Source organism: Vombatus ursinus, unplaced genomic scaffold, assembly GCF_900497805.2.
Source record: "Vombatus ursinus unplaced genomic scaffold, bare-nosed wombat genome assembly UNPS02014798.1, whole genome shotgun sequence".
In the NCBI taxonomy this organism is placed as follows: Eukaryota; Metazoa; Chordata; class Mammalia; order Diprotodontia; family Vombatidae; genus Vombatus; species Vombatus ursinus.
The window spans coordinates 46619464-46638964 of NW_020954576.1; the positions used below are offsets into that span (position 1 = coordinate 46619464).

A 19501-nucleotide genomic window follows, 5' to 3' on the forward strand; every position below is an offset into this window, starting at 1 on the left:
CATGGTGGTATCCTTAACAGTAAAAAGGAAGTTGGAAGGGTTTTGAGGGGAAAAAGATAAAGGGTTCAGTTTGGACATGTTGAGTTGAAGATGTCTACAGGACATCCAATGTGAGATGTCCAATAGGCAGGTGGAGATGCAAGATCAGATGTGACCAGAGGTTATGGTTGGACAAGTAGATCTGAGAATCATCTGTATAGAGATGATCATTGAAACCATGGGAGTTGATGAGATTACCTCGAGCATGAGTCAGGAGTGAAAAAGGATATAGTGACAGAAGGCATCTGGGTGATAAGAGATGAGGAGGAGGGGAAAAGAGATCGTTGGATTGTTGAACCATAGGCACTGAGCCTCAGTGATCATCTGCTCTAATATTCATTTTATAGATAAGGAGACTGAGGCCCAGAGAGTGGAAATGGTCTGCTAATAAGTGACAGTGTTGGAGTCAGGTCTCCAACTTTCTACTAAACCTGCAAAATGTTTTTATAGTTGTGCCTATTCAAGCTCAAGAGGTCAAGGGAATCCAGAAGTTTATTATTTGGTCACCTTAAGAGTTTACATTTCTAAAGCACTTTACAAAGCACATTCTTATAATAGGTCTATGAGACAGGTAGTGTTTTTATTCCTGTTGTACTAATGAGGAAACTGAGGTCCAGAGAGGTAGAGTTGCTTACCCATGGTTGTGTAGCTAATAAGTGGTAGAGTTGGGAGTCAAGTTTATTTAAGAAAAAAATAAGAACTTTAGGAAGAGATAGAAACAAGGCAATTTTATTACTGTGCTCAATTTAATATGTATATGTACATATTTTAAATTACGTAACAGAACTTCAGTGTTCATAAACAACCATATTTCTGATCTATGTAAATTGAAATGTCCATGTTTGTTGACATTTAAGTTTATAATAAAATATACAATTTTTAAAACATTTTTTTAAAAAAGAAAATGTCTTCATTTCAATAAAGAATAAATAAATAAATCCTAGCACAGCCCTAGATACATGACAGGCATTCAGTGTCATAGACTCTTCAACAATTGTCTAATCCTTATTAAATATAGATTTAGAGCTGGAAGGGACCTCAGACACCATCTAATTCCATGGTTAAACTTTACAGAGGAGGAAACTGAGGCCCAGAGACATTAATTTACTTCCTCAGGGAACTGGATCAATTTGAATTCATTTTCCAGTTGATCTTACAGAATATTTAAGCAGAAAGTAATTATAAATAATTGACATTTACCTAAGGCTTGTTACATATATCATAAGTTAAGTAATAAATATTATTTATAAATTATTATCATTTATAAATTATTATTGTTAATTGCTTAATATCAATATTTAATAAGTATGTACTATGTGTCAGGCACTGTGCTAGGCTCTAGGGATACAAATACAAAAGAGGAATGAATCTTACCCTTGTGGAGCTTACATTGTATTGGAGTATTACAACGTCTTCACAGATAAATAAATACAGGATATAAATAAGTACATATGGGAGGGAGGTGAAGGTGAAAACAACTGAGGAAATCAGGAAAGTTCTTTTTTAAGGAGATAACAATTGAGCCTTGTATCTTAGCTCATACAATCCTCAAAAGAATCCTGTGAGGTAGGCACTGTAAGCATTTCACAGATAAGGAAAACTTAAAGACCAGAGAGTCATAGCATCATAGGTTTAGAGCTGGAAGGTAACTTGTAGGCCATCAAGCCAAATCCTCCCACTTTACAGATGAGTAAACTGAGGCCTAGAGAAATTACCAGAAGCCTTTGGGTTACTTGCTTGGGGTCACTTCCAAGAAGCTAAGGCAGGATTGGAACCCAGGCCTTCCTGACTCTAAGTCCAGTACCCTATCAACTAGTCCAAGCCCTAATTTCACGGATGAAGAAACTGATATTTAGAAAGATAAGGTGACCTGACTGTTCAATAGTCACATATATTTTTCTAGACTCAAAAGACCTTCAGGTAAAGGAAAATTCAAGAGGCATTAATGACAGGCACAAAAAGTTTCAATTGACAGACATAAATAAGGAGAGGCTTAACATTATCAAAATAAAAAATAAATAACACATTAAAAAGTTAAAAAAGAAACAATAAATATACAATATTAATAAATACATGCCATTAAAGAAAAGGGGGCAACAAAACCATCCTATCAAACTCAGCTGTAGGGACGTGGAGCATAGGACTGCTCCGTGATCACAAACCATGGATGGAATAAATAATCAGGTTATTACATGATGAAGGAAAGAGCCGTTCTGAACTAGCTTAGTGAGTGTTATTGAGGGTTGAACTCCCACAGAGGGATCAACACAAAGGTGGCCTTTTTTTCTTCTTATTTAGTTCTTTCCATCCATCTCAGGAGGATGTCCAGCTCTCCCAGGGCCTTGACCACAGCCTTCTGACCATCTAGCTAAAAGAAACCAGAAAAGTCTCTGGTGAATACCAAATGACAATGACAATAACATTTCTAGAGTACTTCAAATATCAAATTTGAGGAGACAGGGAAGGGATTTCATTATGATATCACTGGTACGGAGATGGAATGTAAGCTCCTGGTGGGTAGGAATTGCTTCATTCTTGTCTTTGCAGCCATAGCATATAGCATAGTGCCTGACACACATTAGGCACTTAATATGTGCTGATTGGTTGAAGAATTCCCAGTAGATGTGGAGAGGAAACTAGATGATGCAGTGGATAGAGCACAGTGGATAGAGACCTGGAGTCAGGAAGAACCAAGTTCAAATCTAGCCTCAGACACATCCTATCTGTGTGATCCTTGGCAAGTCACTTAATCTCTCTCTCTCTCAGTTTCCTCAACTTTAAAATAGGGGGAAATGTTAGCACCTACCTCACAGGATTGTGAGGATCAAATGAAATAATATTTACAAAGCTTAGCACAGTACTTAGCACATAGAAGCCATTTAATAAATGCTCATTTCCTTCCTTTCTCTAATTTATATTCTTAAAGAGCTGCCTGAGGCAATTAGAGGTAAAGTGACTTGCCCAGGGTCACATAGCCAGTAGGGAGGTATGTGACTTGAAAATGGTTATAGGATAATAGATTTAGAACTGGAAGGACCTTAGGGCTCATCTCATCCAACCCCCTTGTTTTACAGATGAGAGCACACAGCTAGTATCAGATTGAGGATCTGAACCCAGGTATCCTGTTTTGAAGCCCATCACTCTTGCCATTACATCACCTTATCAATAATTACATCAGATAAAAGCAACCTCTGACCTCCTCCTCCCCTAGTCTTCCTCCTCCTCCACCCACTCCTCCCAGGTAGGTCTGTTGGAAACTGTGAGCAATGCATTCTGTTTTGAGCCTCCTTGTGGAAGCTTTGAAAGCAGTCCAATCTCAATAGATAAGACACTTTGGGTTGTGTTTTTAAGATGAGTGTGAGGCTGTGGGATGGGGGTTGGGGCGAGGGAGTATGCCTCTAGTTTCAGCAGCTGGACTGGAAGCTGTCTATATCACTAGGGTGATTTTGATGGTAGCCCTGTCCTCTTTTCAACTTGTGGACAAGGAAAGTGATAGCTCTAGGAGCTCTTTCACAAAGGGATGGCCAGTCTTTGCAGAATTCAGACAGGTAAGGCCTTGCTTAGAGGTGAGGGAAGAGAAACCATCACCTCTGGAGACCCCTTGTGGCTCCAGGACTATAGGACTCTATAGCAGTAGAAATTGTCAGCCTTTGTATGAACTGTCAGCCAGGAAAGAAACCCAACCTCACCAATGTCAACTATGTATTTTACCTCCTCAAAGTGACTCAGAATGTGGGTGTATTTCTCCTTTGCTTCCTCCCCACAGTGGCACATCAAGTGGTCATGCTGTAAAGGATACAAACAGGGATATATTTCATTAGAGAATGCTGTCAGAAATGGTATGGGTGAGAATTATTCTTGCTTCCTCACAAGTCAACCTCCAGGCATAAAGGTACTTTCTTCCTCATGACAAATCCTTTCAGAATTTCTCCTTTCTGACTTTCCAGAACCCATGGGATTGGGACTAAGTGCGAGAAGGATGAATAATCTGCAAAGTGCCAGCCTAGAGACTCAGCTCTTTGGTTTCTTTTTCTGAAGAAAGTGGGCTCAGCTTACCTCCCAGTCCCCTGTTGGTCCTACCCTCCTCTCCTCCTACTGCAAGCCAGATATCCCTGGATGACCCAATCCTATTCAGACTTTGGTCTGTTTCCTATGACTCAGCCATGTGACACCTTCATGATACCAAAGCAGTCAAGGCGACTGCTGATCGCTTGCTTTGAATGCAGGTTGCATTGATACATGCTGCTGTGTACCACCTAGTAAAGGAGTATGAGTAGATTCTTAGAAATCGAGAAAACTGAGTTCCTCTGCTCCCTAACCACATGATTTAGACCTGCTTCAGTCACCCCACCTATAAAATGAAGGCACTGGTAGAGAAGGAGCCCCAAGTTCCTTTAGGCTATATACCAAGATGGATTCTGGTATCCCAAGACCCTTTACTCACACAGAGTCGAAGCTCCCTCTTGATTCCAAGAAAGGAGTTGGCGATGCTGCTGACCTTCCGGCGAATGTGGTAATTGGATGTCTGGTAGTTTTTGAACACTCTGTCTAAGTAGAACCTCAATAAGTGGTGGAAAAAGCAACACCTCTCTGTGGGCTAGAGGAGAAAAATGAAGGGATGGGGTTAGATATAGGAGGATCAGCTGGATGGCTTGGGATATTGGGATTCCTGAAATTCTGCACCCCACTTTTCCATCCAGAGCTTCTCTGTGCCGGGCCCATACCTTTATGTCTTGCAAAGCCTCTGAGCTCTTCAAGATTCTGTTGTCCAAATTTTCATCTTCAGCTTGCTATACAGAAGGGAAATCAAGAAGAACTTGTATTAATGGCTCCACCTAGAGGCACGAATGGCAAACCCATTCAGTCCTTCACTTCCCACCTCCCACCTCCCCAGGACCAAGGTCAAAGACATCCTTTCCAAAAACTGGAATGAATTTCTTCCCACCCTCACGTCCCCAAGTTCTAGGTTGTGTCTCTGCGTACAAACTCCAAGAGATGAATCCAGTTGGGAGTATGTGACTAGCAGGGAAGGCATGGGAGAAACTCAGACACCAGCAAAGTGGGACACCCCCTCCCCATACACACACAAACCCCTACATACCACATAGCCTTTAATCTCCAAAAATTCATTCCTTATTTCCTGAAAGTTCATGGAGAGGACACAGCTTCCCAAGTGGAGTCTTTTTAGTCCCAAAGAGGGCAACACAAATAGTAAAAACACAGTTGAGAAAAGGCATCTGGAGAAAAAAGAGCCCTTCATATTTAGGCAAGGATCTGGTGTTGACTTGGATGAAGAATTTTGCTGCAAAGAAAAGAAAATATATCTCAATTGATTCTCTTCTAACAAGTGCCTGGAAAGCTTTCCCTATGCCGATTCACTGAGACTAGATCTTTAAATGACCTGCCTGCTCCTGGCATATCACTTACTAGAGCAAATCCAGTATTTTCTGTACAGAGAAGCAGGGCCAGGAGACAATCAGAGACCTTCTGTTGCTGTTTGGTGGCTGTCAGAATGGGCCCAGTGAAACCACAGTTACCTTTATGTTCCTCACCATCCCTGCCCCATCGTCATCACTAAGCAGCAGTAGTGCCTGGAGCATCAGACATCGGTAGAATATGTCATTTCAGGGAAAATGTCAAAACTTGTTCAGGGAAAATGACGCATATTTCCTTCCTTTCTTGAATGCCAATCTAGTTATATATTCTGGTCCCCCATGAACCTGCCAGGGAACTGGGGAATGCCAAAAGAGTTTCACCTGATGCGGTAGCCACAGCCCCTGAAGACTTCTGGGGCGGAGCAACTCAACAGAGAATCCTTAACTCCCTCAAGCATTTGTTTGAAATCACTTTGGTTATTTGAGGATATTACTTTCATTTTGCTGCCTAAGGGAAATCAGAAACTCATTGATGATGTAACCAATCTCACAGCCAAGGAAAGATAAAGCTAATGGGCTGCTAACCTAACTATGCCTATTAATCCACTCCCTTGCCAGACTTTTTTCTTGAAGTGTCAGGTTGTAAACAATGCCTTCATAAAATGAGCAGTTATCAGGCCTAAATCCCAAATCACTCTGGTTCTCTTAGACTGGCTAACAATAGGTCCCAGGCCAAGCCCTACTCGGTCATTGTTTGGGCCCTGATTGGCTCAGAATGAATGTAAGTAGCAAATGTTTCTGTTTTGGCCAGAAACTCTGAGTGTCTTCCCCTCCAGACTGATTTTTTTAAGAGGCCATTCTTTGCCTCATTTCTTATTAAGCCTTAATCACTGAATGGGTCCTGTCTCAGTCAAACTGAGACCTGTTAAAGACCTTAGCTTGAAAAGGTCAAGGTCCCCCACTGCATCCTGGATTATCTCCAGTCGTCCTGATCTATATCTTGCCACTGGACCAAGATGGCTCTGGAGGAAAAGGTGATGCTGGTGATTTTGCTCAGCCCTCCCTCACTTAAATCCAATTCACTCTCATGTCATGGCATCACCTCCCTGATGTCATGGTCCTCTTCAAGAACGAAGGGCAAATAGCAAGTAGTTATTGGGCAGTCTGAGGTAGAAGCTAAGAGTCCATTATTTGCTTATTTGTTTGTTTTAATACAATGCAACAGTACCTACTATGTGCAGGGCACCATGCTAAGCACTAGGGAGGAATACAGTTTAGAGAAAATGTCATTTCTGTGCTCACATTCTATTAAATGGATAAGACATATGCAATGATAATTATAATATGTAATTCTGGTTCCATAATCAGATAAGTAAAGGGGAAATGAGCCATCTCCAAGACTGGAAAGGACATTCAGATAGCTCTCTCCTGCTTTTCCAATGGACAACTAGGTGGTACAGTGGATAGAGTGCTGGGCTTGGAATTAGGAAGACTCATTTTCCTGAGTTCAAATCCAGCCTCGGATACATACTAGCTGTGTGACCCTGGGCAAGTCACTTAATCCCATTGCCTAGCCCCGCCCCCCCCCCAAATGAGCTAGAGAAGGAAATGGCAAACCACTCCAGTATCTTTGCCAAGAAAACCCCAAATGCAGTCATGAAGAGTCAGACACGATTGAAAAATGACCGAACAACAACCTGTGCAGAACATTTTGCTAAATGCTGGGTGAGATAAAATTTTAGATAAAACAAGGCCTGGACTCTTGGAGAGAGAAGGAGGAGAGAGAGACAGAGACAGACATGGATAGATAGAACATTTATTAAGTGGTGCTTTCTAAGTGCCATGCATTATGCTAAGTGATGACTATAAAAATACAAGCAAGAGAGTTCCTGCCCTCAAGGAGTTTCCATTCTAATGGAGGAAGGCATATAAAGAGAAATGGGAAATGGAGGGGCTGCACACTCAATGCCACAATTTGGAAATGGTGGCTGGGAAATGAAGTGGAGGCTGAAGGGATATAGCATTTACATAGATAACCACAATAGATGATAATACATGAATTGGTCCATCAGCACATCGGCTAGAGGGCTAGAAGGTGATACATTTTTCAATGACTCAAAGACCATCTGTCCAGTAATAGAGGGGCTGTGATCTGCCTTGGTGGAAAGAGTACCCATACCAACAACATCACAGAGTTAGACATCTAAAAGGGGGAAAAGATGTATATACAAGTAACAATGCTACAAGGTGACCTCAGGGTCAGCTGAGTTCCTCTGGCCAATCTCAAGAGTGTCCAGGTCCTTGTGTGTAACTTCAAGGGTAACTAGACCCTGTGAGTGACTTCAGAGGGAGTTGCATGCCTTCAATTGTCTTAGAGGCAGCTGAGTCTTTGTGGAAGACTGGGTCTCTGCTGAGTACCTGTGTATAACCTCAAAGGTCATTGAGCCCCAGTGAGTAACCTAAGGGAAAAAAGGAGCTGGGTCCCTGTAAATAACCTCAAGGGTATACAAGACCTTGAGGTGATGTCAGAGATAGCTGATGCTTGTGATTGACCTCAGTGGTGGTTGGGTGACCATAAAGGTTCTGTGTCCCTGAGGTGACATCAAGAATAACTGGTCTCTATGAATGACTGCAAAGGTGTGTAGGTTGCTATGGGAAACTTCAGGGGTGACTGGTGCCTATGGGTGCCTGAATCTCTATGGTTGACTTTAAGGGTGACTGGGTCCCTGAGATGATCCCAGGATACCTGTAGCTTTTCTGTCTGGAATTTTCAGCTATGTCTATAACTAAGCTTGGCGAGAGAGATGTCCAAACTAGTATAGTCTCCCATGCCCTCCAAGGTGATTTTCTGCTCTGAAATGATTGGGGCAACATTTGTAGGATACAGTTTGGGGTTAACATTTCAGAATAGCCACCACTAAGTTTCTTCCTGAACCACTCCTCTTAAGGATTGCAAAGTGGTCCTTTCCGTGATCAAGATCTTAAGCTTGAATGCAAAAGAGTCCTTTGTCTTTACGTGGGTCATGGTTCCAATGGGGAGAGAGGCAGTGATCCTAGCTAAACCAGAGTTAAGGTTGGTTCTCACCATTAATCCATTTTCCCTAAGAAAGGCCTTAGCTTTTGTCCTGCCCACTTTCCTAAAGAGAAAAATCTATAAAGGGTTTTAGGTTGGAGAAATATTAAGAAATAACATTATTATTTAGGATGGACATTGACAAACTGTAGTTGGTCTAGACGGATAATGATCAGAATGATGAGGGTGTGAGAGACCAAGCCATCTGAGGATGGTGCCTCCGGAAGAGAAGGTTCAAGAAGAGGAAATAAGACATTTTTAATATGCTTCCACATCAATATCCTTCCTAAAATGTCATACCCAGAACTGAACCAGCACTTAGCACAGTGCTTAATAAATGCTTGTTAGCTGCTGACTGACACAAATATTTCTGTTGTGGCCTGACCAGAGCAGGATACAGAGGATATCACTCCCCCCATCCTGGACAGCGTGACGGTCTTAATTGCTTTAGCTTTTGTGGCTGTTGTACCACATGTCAACTTGTGTTGAGCTTACAATCCACTAAATTCCCCAAACATTTTTCAGATAACTGCTGTCTAGCCATACCTTCCTTATCTTGTGCTTATGAAATTGATTTTTTTGAACCCAAGTGTAAGATTTGACATTTATCCCTCTTAAATTTCATCTCATTGATAGGCACATATACTGGTATACAAAATATCTATAGTGGTTGATGGACAAGTTGTTACCACTGATGACAACAGTGTTCATTAGACTAATGTCACTGCACAGAAATACCCTCTACCTCATCCCTGTCAAATGGCTTTCACTTGAAGACCTCCATGGAAGGGCAAACCTACTACCTGTGGATGGCCCTAATTTTTAGAGTTTTTCCTTACATGAAACCCTAATTTGCCTCTCGATAGCTCCCAACCATTGCTGCCAATTCTGTTTGTTAAGGTAAAGTAGAATCATGCTATTTTGTACAATATTGTTGTTGTTCAGTCGTTTCAGTTATGTTTGACTCTTTGTGACTCCATTTGGGGTTTTCTTGGCAAAGGTATTGGAGTGGTTTGCCATTTCCTTCTCTAACTCATTTTACAGATGAGGAAACTGAGGCAAACAGGGTTAGACTTTCTCAGGGTCACACAGCCAGATTTGAACTCAGGTCTTCATGACTCCAGGCCTGGAGCATTACCTGGAGCATTATCCATTGCACTACCTAGCTTCTTCTTTGCACACAGTATATGAGTGATAAGCATTTGTTGAATCATCATTGTTGAATTGACTGAATAAATATTTAAATGAATTTCCATGGTGCCCTGTGCATAAAGGATGTCTATCGGGAAATGCCAATCAACTTATTTTTTTAAGCACCTACTATGTACCAGGTTTATTAAGCACCTACTATGTGCCCGGTACTATGCTAAGTACTCTATAAATAATATCTTATTTGATCCTCACAACAGTCCTAGGAAATGATGACTATTATGGTCCCAGTTTTACAGAATAGGCAGACCAGGGTTAAGTGACTTGCCCAGGGTCACACAGCTAGTAAGTGTCTGAGGATGGATTTGAACTCAGGTCTTCCAAAGTTCTGGCTTAGCATTCTATCTATAGCACCACCTAGTTGCCTCCAAAGCATTGCTTTGTATAGCTTGAGTATAACTCAGTGTCATCCTTGGTATTAGGGTATGGTGGGAGATTGCAAGGCAGAGAGAGGAAGGAGGGGACTGAGTGAGTATACAAAGTAATATAAGACATGGGGGTCCCTGCTCTCAAAATTGTCAGAGTCTGAGTGACTATTTCTTCTCCTTAGATTTCTTGTCATTGACCAACAAGCATTTATCAGACACCTGCTATGTGCACGGCATTGTCCTACATGCTGGAGATACAAAGATAAGAATTAAATAGTCCCTGCCCTCAAGGAGCTTACATTCACCAAGAAGAGACAACATGAACATAATAAAAAGAGTACTGAGTCCATTAAGAAAGTCAGAGGATCTGATTTAAAATTCTGTTTCTGCTGCTTCCTGTCAAAGGGACTCCAGCCATCTGAGATGATTTGGCCTGTCAGCTATGCCACCAGAGAAATGGTGGCCATTCATCCATTCAATACTTATTAAGCACCTACTATGTGCTAGGCACTGGGAATACAGAGACCAGAAAGAAACGGGTCTGATAAACTGAAACCCTGAATGATTAAATTAAGCCCTGGGAAATATAGAGCAGATGAGTTCTGCATTTCCCCTTTTAGAGTTGTTGTTCGGTCATTTTTCAGTTATATCTGACTCTTCATGACCCCATTTGGGGTTTTGTTGGCAAAGTCACTGGAGTGGTTTGCCATTTCCTTCTCCAGCTCATTTTACAGATGAAGAAACTTAGGTAACAAGGTTAAGTGACTTGCCCAAAGTCACACAGCTAGGAAGTATATGAGGCTGGAGTTGAACTCTGGTCTTCCTGACTGCAGGCCTGGAGCTCTATCCATTGTGCCACCTAGCTTGTCCACCTTCTAGAGTGAGTGCCTTCATCTACTGCAATGCAAGGGAGTCCTGGCCTGACTGTCAGGAGGACATATGTTTTGAGTCATTTCTCCAAGGCAGTGACTTGTACTGATCCATATGTCATTACCTCAAAACTGAGCAGTCCTAACAGACTGATTCAGTTGGGAAACCCATGATGTTGGCCTCTTGTGAGAGGTGCTCTGTACCCATAGGCTTTCAGGCAGGTCCTTGAGTGGTAAAGGAAGAGTAGAGAGTGGGACCAGGAATCTGGTGTCCTACCTTGACTTGGGAGTGCTGGCTCTGTCTCCCCAGAGTGGTGTCTGTCTCAGTCTGAGCAGGATCCCACTTATAAGTAGGTAAAATGGAGGAAGTGAGCACCAGACATGTAAGGGCTGGAACTCCCTCGGAATTTCTCTATTGCTAGGGCATTTCCTCAATTCCTAAAGCAGGTGCAATTGTGAGATTTTTAGGCTGAGAACCTAGAGACAATCAATGCCTGAGGGACTCTCAGGGGATATGGTTCGACAATTCCCAGCCTCTGCCTCTTCCCAGCCCCACCTTATTGCCTCCCAGCATGGAAATTGGGGACGGGAATACAGCCTATGAGACTCGGAATGGGAAAACCTTCGAGTTTTGGCTCTGCAACTTACTAGCTATGTAACCTCAAACAAGCGACTTCCCCTCTGTGGGTTCTGTGAGGCCACTGGACTCGAGGGGAGGTTGCCAACCATCTTTTTGGTTCCCACACTACTTCACTTCAGTAAACCATCTCATGCCCCCTATTCAAGATGAAAGGAAATAAATTTTAGAGTTTGCCATACAAATGTACACAAGAGAGAGGAACAGGGGCTGGTTCTCTGATCTCATTGGTATAGGAAACTCACTGGTAAGGAAATTTGTTTTACCATTGTACGTTGATGTCTCTGCAACTATGGTCTTACAGATTTGTCTGCAGGACTGAGATGCTAAGTCAGGAGTGGGGAACCTGTGGCCTCAAGGTCCTCAAATGTGGCCCTAATATACCCAGAAATTATGCTAACCACTTAAAAATAGTAACTTGCTTGAAATAAGAGGTACAAAACCTTACCCAGAGGGGGGAAAACCCTTGAAAATTAGAATTGACCAAATAGAAACTAATGATTCCATGAGATGGCAAGAAATATTAAAACAAAGTTAGTGGACTAAAAAAAAAAACAGAAGAAAGCATTAAGTATCTCATAATAAAAACCACTGACTTGAAAACGGATCAAGAAGAGATAATTTAAGAATCATTGGTTCAAGGAATAAATCACAGAACCAATCAATAGTTTCATTAAAAAAAATGACAACAATAAGATACTATTCAAAAAATTTTTGGATGCAGCCAAGTCATCTTCAGGGTGAAATTTTATATTTCTAAATATTTTCACCAATTAAAGAGAGAAAGAACAAATCAACAAATTGAATTGGTCTTACAATTTAAAAAAAAAGCCTAGAAAACAACAAATTAAAAATTATTGAAAGCAAAAAATTTGAATTAATAAACAAAACTAGTTTTTAAAAGAAAAACTAATAAAATAGATAACTCATTAATGAACATTTTAATAGAAGAAAATCAAATTATCAGTACCAAAAACTTAAAAAGTGAATTCACAACCAATGAAGAAGAAATAAAAGAAATTATTAGGAGCTATTTTCCCCAATTATATGCCAATAAAACTGACAATCTAAATGAAATAGGTGAATATTTACAAAAAAATGTAAAATGCCCAAATTAATAGAGCAAAAAAAGAGGGCTTAACTTAATTTTAAAAAAAGAAATTGAAGAAGCCATAAATGAACTTCTTCCCCCACCCCAAAAAAAACTCACATCAGAAAAATTTACAAGTAAATCCTATAAAACATTTAAAAAATAAATTAGAATAAATAAAAATAAATAGAAAAATAAAATAGAACATAATTTTTTTTTAAATAGAGAAGGAAGAAGTACTACTAAATTCCTTCTTTGATACAAATATGGCTTTGATACCTAAATCAGGGAGGGCCAAAACAGAGAAAGAAAACTATAGACCAGTTTCCCTAATTAATATTGATGCAAAATTTTTAATTACAATATTAATAAGGAGGTCACAACAACATATTACAAAGATTATACACTATGATCAGGATGGAGTTATACCAGGAATGTTGGTCTGGTTTAATGTTAGGAAAACTATACACTTAATTGACAATATTAATAACAATAACAACAAAAATATGATTATATTAATGGATACAAAAAAGTTTTTGAAAAGATGCAACATCTATTCCTGTTCAAAAACACTAAAGATTTTACTTAATGTGATAAGTAGTATTTATTTAAAACTGAGGGCCAACATTATCTCTACTGGGAATAAACTAGAGGTCTTCCCAAAAAAGATTAGGGGTAAAGCAAAGATGTCCATTGTCACTATTATTATTCAATATAGTGTTAGAAATGCTAGCTATAGTGACAAGACAAGAAAAAGAAGTGGAAGGAATAAGCTTAGTCAAAGAGGAAATGAAACCATCACTTTTTGCTGACCCCGTGATGGGATACTTAGAAAACCTTAATGAGTCAACTAAAAGCTAATCAAAACAACTAGCAAAGTACTAGCAAAGTTATAGGATTATAAAATAAACTCATATAAAACGACAGCATTTCATTACCAACAAAATTTAGTGGGTAGAGATGGAAAGAGAAATTCCATTTAAAATAACTGCAAAAAGTTCAAAATATAAGAAAAATAACCATTTTTGCCTTTTAACCATCATTTGTAATATTTTTGTGTCTTGTTACTTTGGGCATTTTACTTTTTTTGGTAAATATCCACCCATTTCATTTAGATCGTCAGTTTTATTGGCATATAATTGGGGGAAATAGCTCCTAATAATTTCTTTTATTTCTTCTTCATTGGTTGTGGATTCACTTTTTAAATTTTTGGTACCGATAATTTGATTTTCTTCAGTTAAAAAGAAAAAACATGTTCATTAATGGCTTATCTATTTTATTAGTTTTTCCTTTAAAAACTAGTTACTTCATTTGTTTTCCAGACTTTTTTCTGGAATACTTTGAATTCTTTATGTTTTCTGCATTCTCTGTGGGATGAAATATTATCCTCTCCAAGGGTATGTGGGAGTCAGTTCATATCAGCTAGAAGAGTAGATTGTTAAATTTTTATTGTGAGCATTTACAACTCAGAAAGCAACAAACACTACAAATCAGGGCTTCGTTTATTTTTTCATTTCTTTTATTTCATTTCAGTTTTGTCTAAACTTAAGAGAGTGATAGAGAAAATGTAAATAATGCAGATTAAATTGTATTAGAAATTTCAGTATATATATGTATGTATGTGTATGTGTGTGTGTATATATATAGTGTGTGTGTGTGTGTGTATATATATATATATATATATATATATATATACTATCCCCATCTATAGAAACCTAGACAAAGATTTTGTTGCCGTTCAGTCATTTCAGCTGTGTCTGACTCTTTGTGACCCCATTTGGGGTTTTCTTGGCAGAGATATGGAGTGGTTTGCCATTTCTTTTTCCAGTTCATTTTACCAAGGAAACGGAGGTAAATAGGGTTAAGTGACTTGCCCAGGGTCACACAGCTAAGAAGTATCTGGGATCAGATTTGAGCTCATGAAGATGAGTCTTCCTGACTCCAGGCCCTGCGCTGCCCTAGACACAAATTTACATCAGTGCTATTTATCAATTACCTAGAGTTTACTGTGGGTGGGAGCTATAAGGAGCCAAAGATAGAATGGTCTGTAGTAATATCCCCAAAATCCAACCTAGTCCCTCTAAGTGCAGAGCCAGGGGACCCTGAGCTATTGGCTATTGGGATGGGAGGGAGAAGTGCCAGACTAGTCCACACCCAAATCTGTTGTAGCTTCACCCAATTTCTCAAAATAAGGAATAGGGTTGAAGTGTCAATTTACAAAATCCACAGAGATGAAAGGCAAATTGGGTATGAGAGAGAGGACAGGATCCCTTTTTAACAAAATAAATGCATCTTCCTGGCCAAGTTAGCCCTGGGCAGGAAAGTATGAGAAAATAAAGAAGAAAAAACCCACCTCTTCCTTTTCCGCCTAGGGCAAGTCCTGAATTTCCTGCTGAGGATTGTACCCTGTTTGCTAAGTCATACTCAGTATGTACTCATCTCAATACAGCTTCCTACCAGCTTGTGTCATTTGCTGTGGTAAGACTGGAAGACTGCAACTTGCAGGGCCTTCAGAAGGGCTGGGTAGGCAAGACAGAGGTGAGTTCATAGAAAGTAAGAATGTAGGGGGAAAGAGGTGACGGGAAGGGAGAAATCTCTTCTCAAGTTTCTTCAATAGTAAGAGACTTTTCCCTTTGGCAGGCATGGAGTCTGGGGAACTCCTCCAGCCTGGGGCCCAGGCCACATTCCTAGGAAAGGTGGGGAGTGATGAAAGGAGGAGCCCCTTGCTCCATCCAAAACCTACTAATATTTATTCCTTTTTGATTTTCCATCCCTCAAGCTGACAGGCAAAGTTGCCTTATTTCTGTTTCCTAGGTCTTTCCCTTATTATGCTCTATCATGACACCACATCAGGGTCTCCATGGTCAATTGGCTTTGTCCATTCCTGTCTTCAGAAAATAATAAAAACTCAAATTTATATAGCATTTTAATAATTACTAAAGCACTTTGCTCACAAAGTAGGCAATGAAAATATTCTGATCTTATTTTACAGATAAGGAAACTGAGTATCAGAAAAATTAAATGACTTGCCCTTTGACAAGAGGTAATAAATGTCAGAGGCAGAATCTCAACCTAAGTCTTTTGACTCTGGATACAATGATCTTTTTACCATACCACTGCCCCTGCTGGAATTAAAGTCATGAATCATAGGATTATAGAATTTTAGAACTTGAAGGAGCCTCAGAGAACATCTTTATTTCACAGAGTTGGTGAGTAAGTGAGTTGGTATTTAAACCTTGGTCTTCTCACTTTAAATCCAATGCTTTTGTAGGCACCAGGCTATTATGAGTTGGAAAACCTGGGTTCTAGCACTGGTCATTTACCCCTCTTAGAATCTCAGTTTAGTCAATTATAAAATGTAGGTATTGGGCAAGATGACCTCCAGAGTACTTTCCAGCTTTAAATTTATAATCCTGTGATCTATGTTACTATCAACAGCCTGCGCTCCCCCTCTGCTCCATTTCCAATACCTATGAAGAATCCTTATGACATAATCCCATTGAGCCAGCAAGTATGGTTGGTGGTTAAGGAAGAATTTTTTTAAGGATTAAGGAGGGTTAGAGAACAGAATTTGAAAGGACAGATTCCTGAAAGGTAAGGATAAGGTAGCTGGAAAGGCTAGGCTAGATAAGTGAGAAAAAGTAAATAGAACAATTAAAGGATTAAGAAAATTGGCAGCTAGGTGGCTCATTAGATACAGTACCAGGCCTGGAGTCAGGAAGACCTGAGTTCAAATATGGCCTCAGGTATTTACCAGCTGTGTGACCCTGGGCAAGTCACTTAACCCTGTAGTCCTCAGTTCCTCATCTATAAAATGAGCTGGAGAAGGAAATGGCAAACCACTCCAGTATCTTTGCCAAGAAAACCCCAAATGGGGTCACAAACAGACTCTTAAACAACCAAACAACAACAACAAAAATAAAATTGATATAAGTAGATTTAGATATGGCTATGTGATACAGTGCCTATGAGATATGGGCCTAGAATCAGGAAGACCTAAGTTAAAATCCAACTTCAGACACTGACTAGCTGTGTGACCATGGGCAAGTCATTTAACCTCTACTTGTCTCAGTTTCCTTCAATGTAAAACAGAGATAATAAGAGCATCTACTTCCCAGAGCTGTCATGAGGATCAAATGAGATAATATTTGTAAAGTGCTTAGCACAGTGCCTGGCACATAGTTGGGGCCATACACAATGCAAGTTGTTGCTGTTGTTATATTGATGTAGTGGACAAAATGGTGAAATAGACAGGTGGCTGATGCAAGGCTGAAGGGGAGGTGAGTGAGGCTGTAACTGTGGAGTTACTAAGACAAAGGAAGGGCAATTTGAGTGTGTGGTCAAGTTATTAAGAGCAATAACTGACAATAAAAGCTTAAACCAGGGTTGGGGACCAAACATTCACAAGTAGTTCAAAGAAACTAAGGATAAACTAAAAGGGATGGAGGTGGGAGAAGACTATGTGTGTGTGTTTGTGAGTGTCATATATACATATATGACATGTATACACATACACATATTACATACACACATAGATACACATATGTATATATGTAATGCCATATATGTGAGGTGTTGTAGAGTAGCCACAAAAAAAACAAGAATAGCAGCTCAAAGGTAGAAATTCACAGAAGATAAAAATCCAAGAAAAGAACCTATAATAAAACCCATGACCTCATATGTTTATACACAAATGACCAAATTTTAGACAACAAACAAGGGAAATCAGAGGTCCTATTATTAATTATATTAACTAAGAAGGCAAATTAGACCTTATAGGTATTGTTGAGATGTGATAGGATAAAATCCACAATTGGACTATAGCTCTGGATGGGTATACCTTGTACAAAAGAAATGGGAAAGGAAAAGGAAAAGGTGTGTGTGTGTGTGTGTGTGTGTGTGTGTGTGTGTGTGTGTGTGGTTAGTAGTGTATATTATGAAGGTATACTCATGTGAGGAAATACAGGAACCTGAGAAGGAAAACATGATGACAAGCATTTGGGTAAAAGTTAAGGGGGAGATAAACAAGTGATCTTGTCACTGAAGTATACTACAGACCACCTGTTCAGAAAGAGGAAATAGATGAGTGTGAGAAACAAACAAGCCTGTCACAGAGGAATAATATGGTAGTAATGGGAGGACTTCAGTTATCCAGAAAAGTGCTGGAGCTTTCTCTCTGCCAAAACCAGAGCAGCTAATAATTTGCCTTAGTAATAATTTTATCCTTCAAAAAGCAAAGGAACAAACAAAAAAAAAAAAGCAAAGGAACCAACAAGGGAAATCCTATTCTGCAACTGATTCTTACTAATGAAAAGGAACTGGCCATTGGGATGGAAATAATGGGAACCTTATGGGGAAGTAACCATGCCATCCTTGAGTTTGTGATAAAGAAAAAATCTCAGCATTGTCCAGCTTGCAGCCTACATTGTTGGAAAGCAGATTTCAAAAGGTTCAGGGGAAAGATAGGGGAATCCCATCAAGAAAAATGTTTCCAAAAGAATGGAATGCACTTAAAGATGAAATTCTGAAGACACAAATGGAATCCATTCCAATGAAGAGAAAAAAAATGGGATTTGTATAAAGAGACCCATGTGGATGCACAGGTAACTCATCAATCAACCAAAGGTTTGAAGTCGAAAGAAGATTGAAGTAAGGTTAGGTAACAAAGAATGAATATAACTGTGGCAAAGTCCTGTAAAAAATAGAATCACTAGGGTACACTAAAGCCCAAGATGAGTTGAGGCTGGCAAGGAAAGCTAAAGCAAATAAAAAAGTTTGGTTTTTCACTTTTTTAGAAGCTATTTTTGTGGACAAAAGATGAAAGAAGGGACAGGGGCTTTGCTTGGGGTGGATGATCACTGCAAGAAAGAAAAGGGAGTGCTACTCAATTTTTATTTTGTTTCTTTTTTCTCTGAAAAGACAATTACACTAGAAACAAGGTTGGAAGGGAAAGGAAAAAACATTTATATAATGCCTACTATGTGCCAGGCACTGTGCTAAACACATTTTAGCTTTATAAAGTGACAGGGCAAAAATGATCATTTTATTATATAACAATTGAAAACATATGAATATAATCAATGTACTACATATAACTATGTGTATATACATGTATATAGTATAATTAATAATTGATTAACAAAGTTGATGTACCAGATAAGTGAGCACATAGATGTCTTTGATGGATTAATTCATTAAAGATGGCAAAGATGAGGTACATCCTTCGGTCTGGAAAGAACTAGCAAATATGACTTTGGAGCCACTGCTGGTGATATCCAGGATTGGGAAGGGACTAAAATGAAAAATGCCTACCCCTGCTCTAGGACTGCACTCCAATCACAGAATCATGGATTTAAAGCCTGAAGGGACCTCAAAGGTTATCCTGTCTAACTCTTTGTACAGATGAAGGAACTGAGGCCAAGAGAGTTACTAGCCTCAAACCCTATGTACCTGGCATATAGTAAGTACTGTATAAATACTAGGTATTATCATTATTTTTAATTATTATTATTAAAACGGTCAGGCATGGACAAAGTAAAACAATATTTATAAAGTTCTTTGCATATATTAGAGCATTATGTAAATGCTAAGTATTGCTATTACTAATAAATAAATGAAGGTCAAAGCTATGCCCCTAAAGCATGCCAACACCTTCCCTGTGTACCCAATGCCTAGCCTCAGACCTCCCCCCTACTCTGAAATTTCCAGCTTTTTTGTTCCCTGACAATTACCCCCTCCATCCAGCACTGTCTCCCAAGGATATATCTTTATGGGACTGTAGGTTCCATGTCTTCTGGATGAAAAGGGAGAAGGGAGTATACATTTAGAACAGAAGAGGATT

At 39.5% G+C, this 19501-nt stretch overlaps 1 protein-coding gene across 1 annotated transcript in view; it reads right to left on the reverse strand.

The window, feature by feature from the left end:
• Positions 1 to 1363: 1363 nt before the first annotated feature.
• The window catches only part of IL20 (interleukin 20), a 29300-nt gene continuing 11162 nt past the window's right edge, over positions 1364 to 19501 (reverse strand). The window contains exons 2-6 of the mRNA XM_027871397.1: positions 5141 to 5341; positions 4764 to 4829; positions 4484 to 4636; positions 3751 to 3825; positions 1364 to 2407 (exon numbers count right to left, since the gene is read on the reverse strand). Of these exons, the coding sequence (XP_027727198.1) occupies positions 2330 to 2407; positions 3751 to 3825; positions 4484 to 4636; positions 4764 to 4829; positions 5141 to 5341 (573 nt within the window). The 3' untranslated portion in view covers positions 1364 to 2329. The remainder of the gene's footprint in view (positions 2408 to 3750; positions 3826 to 4483; positions 4637 to 4763; positions 4830 to 5140; positions 5342 to 19501) is intronic.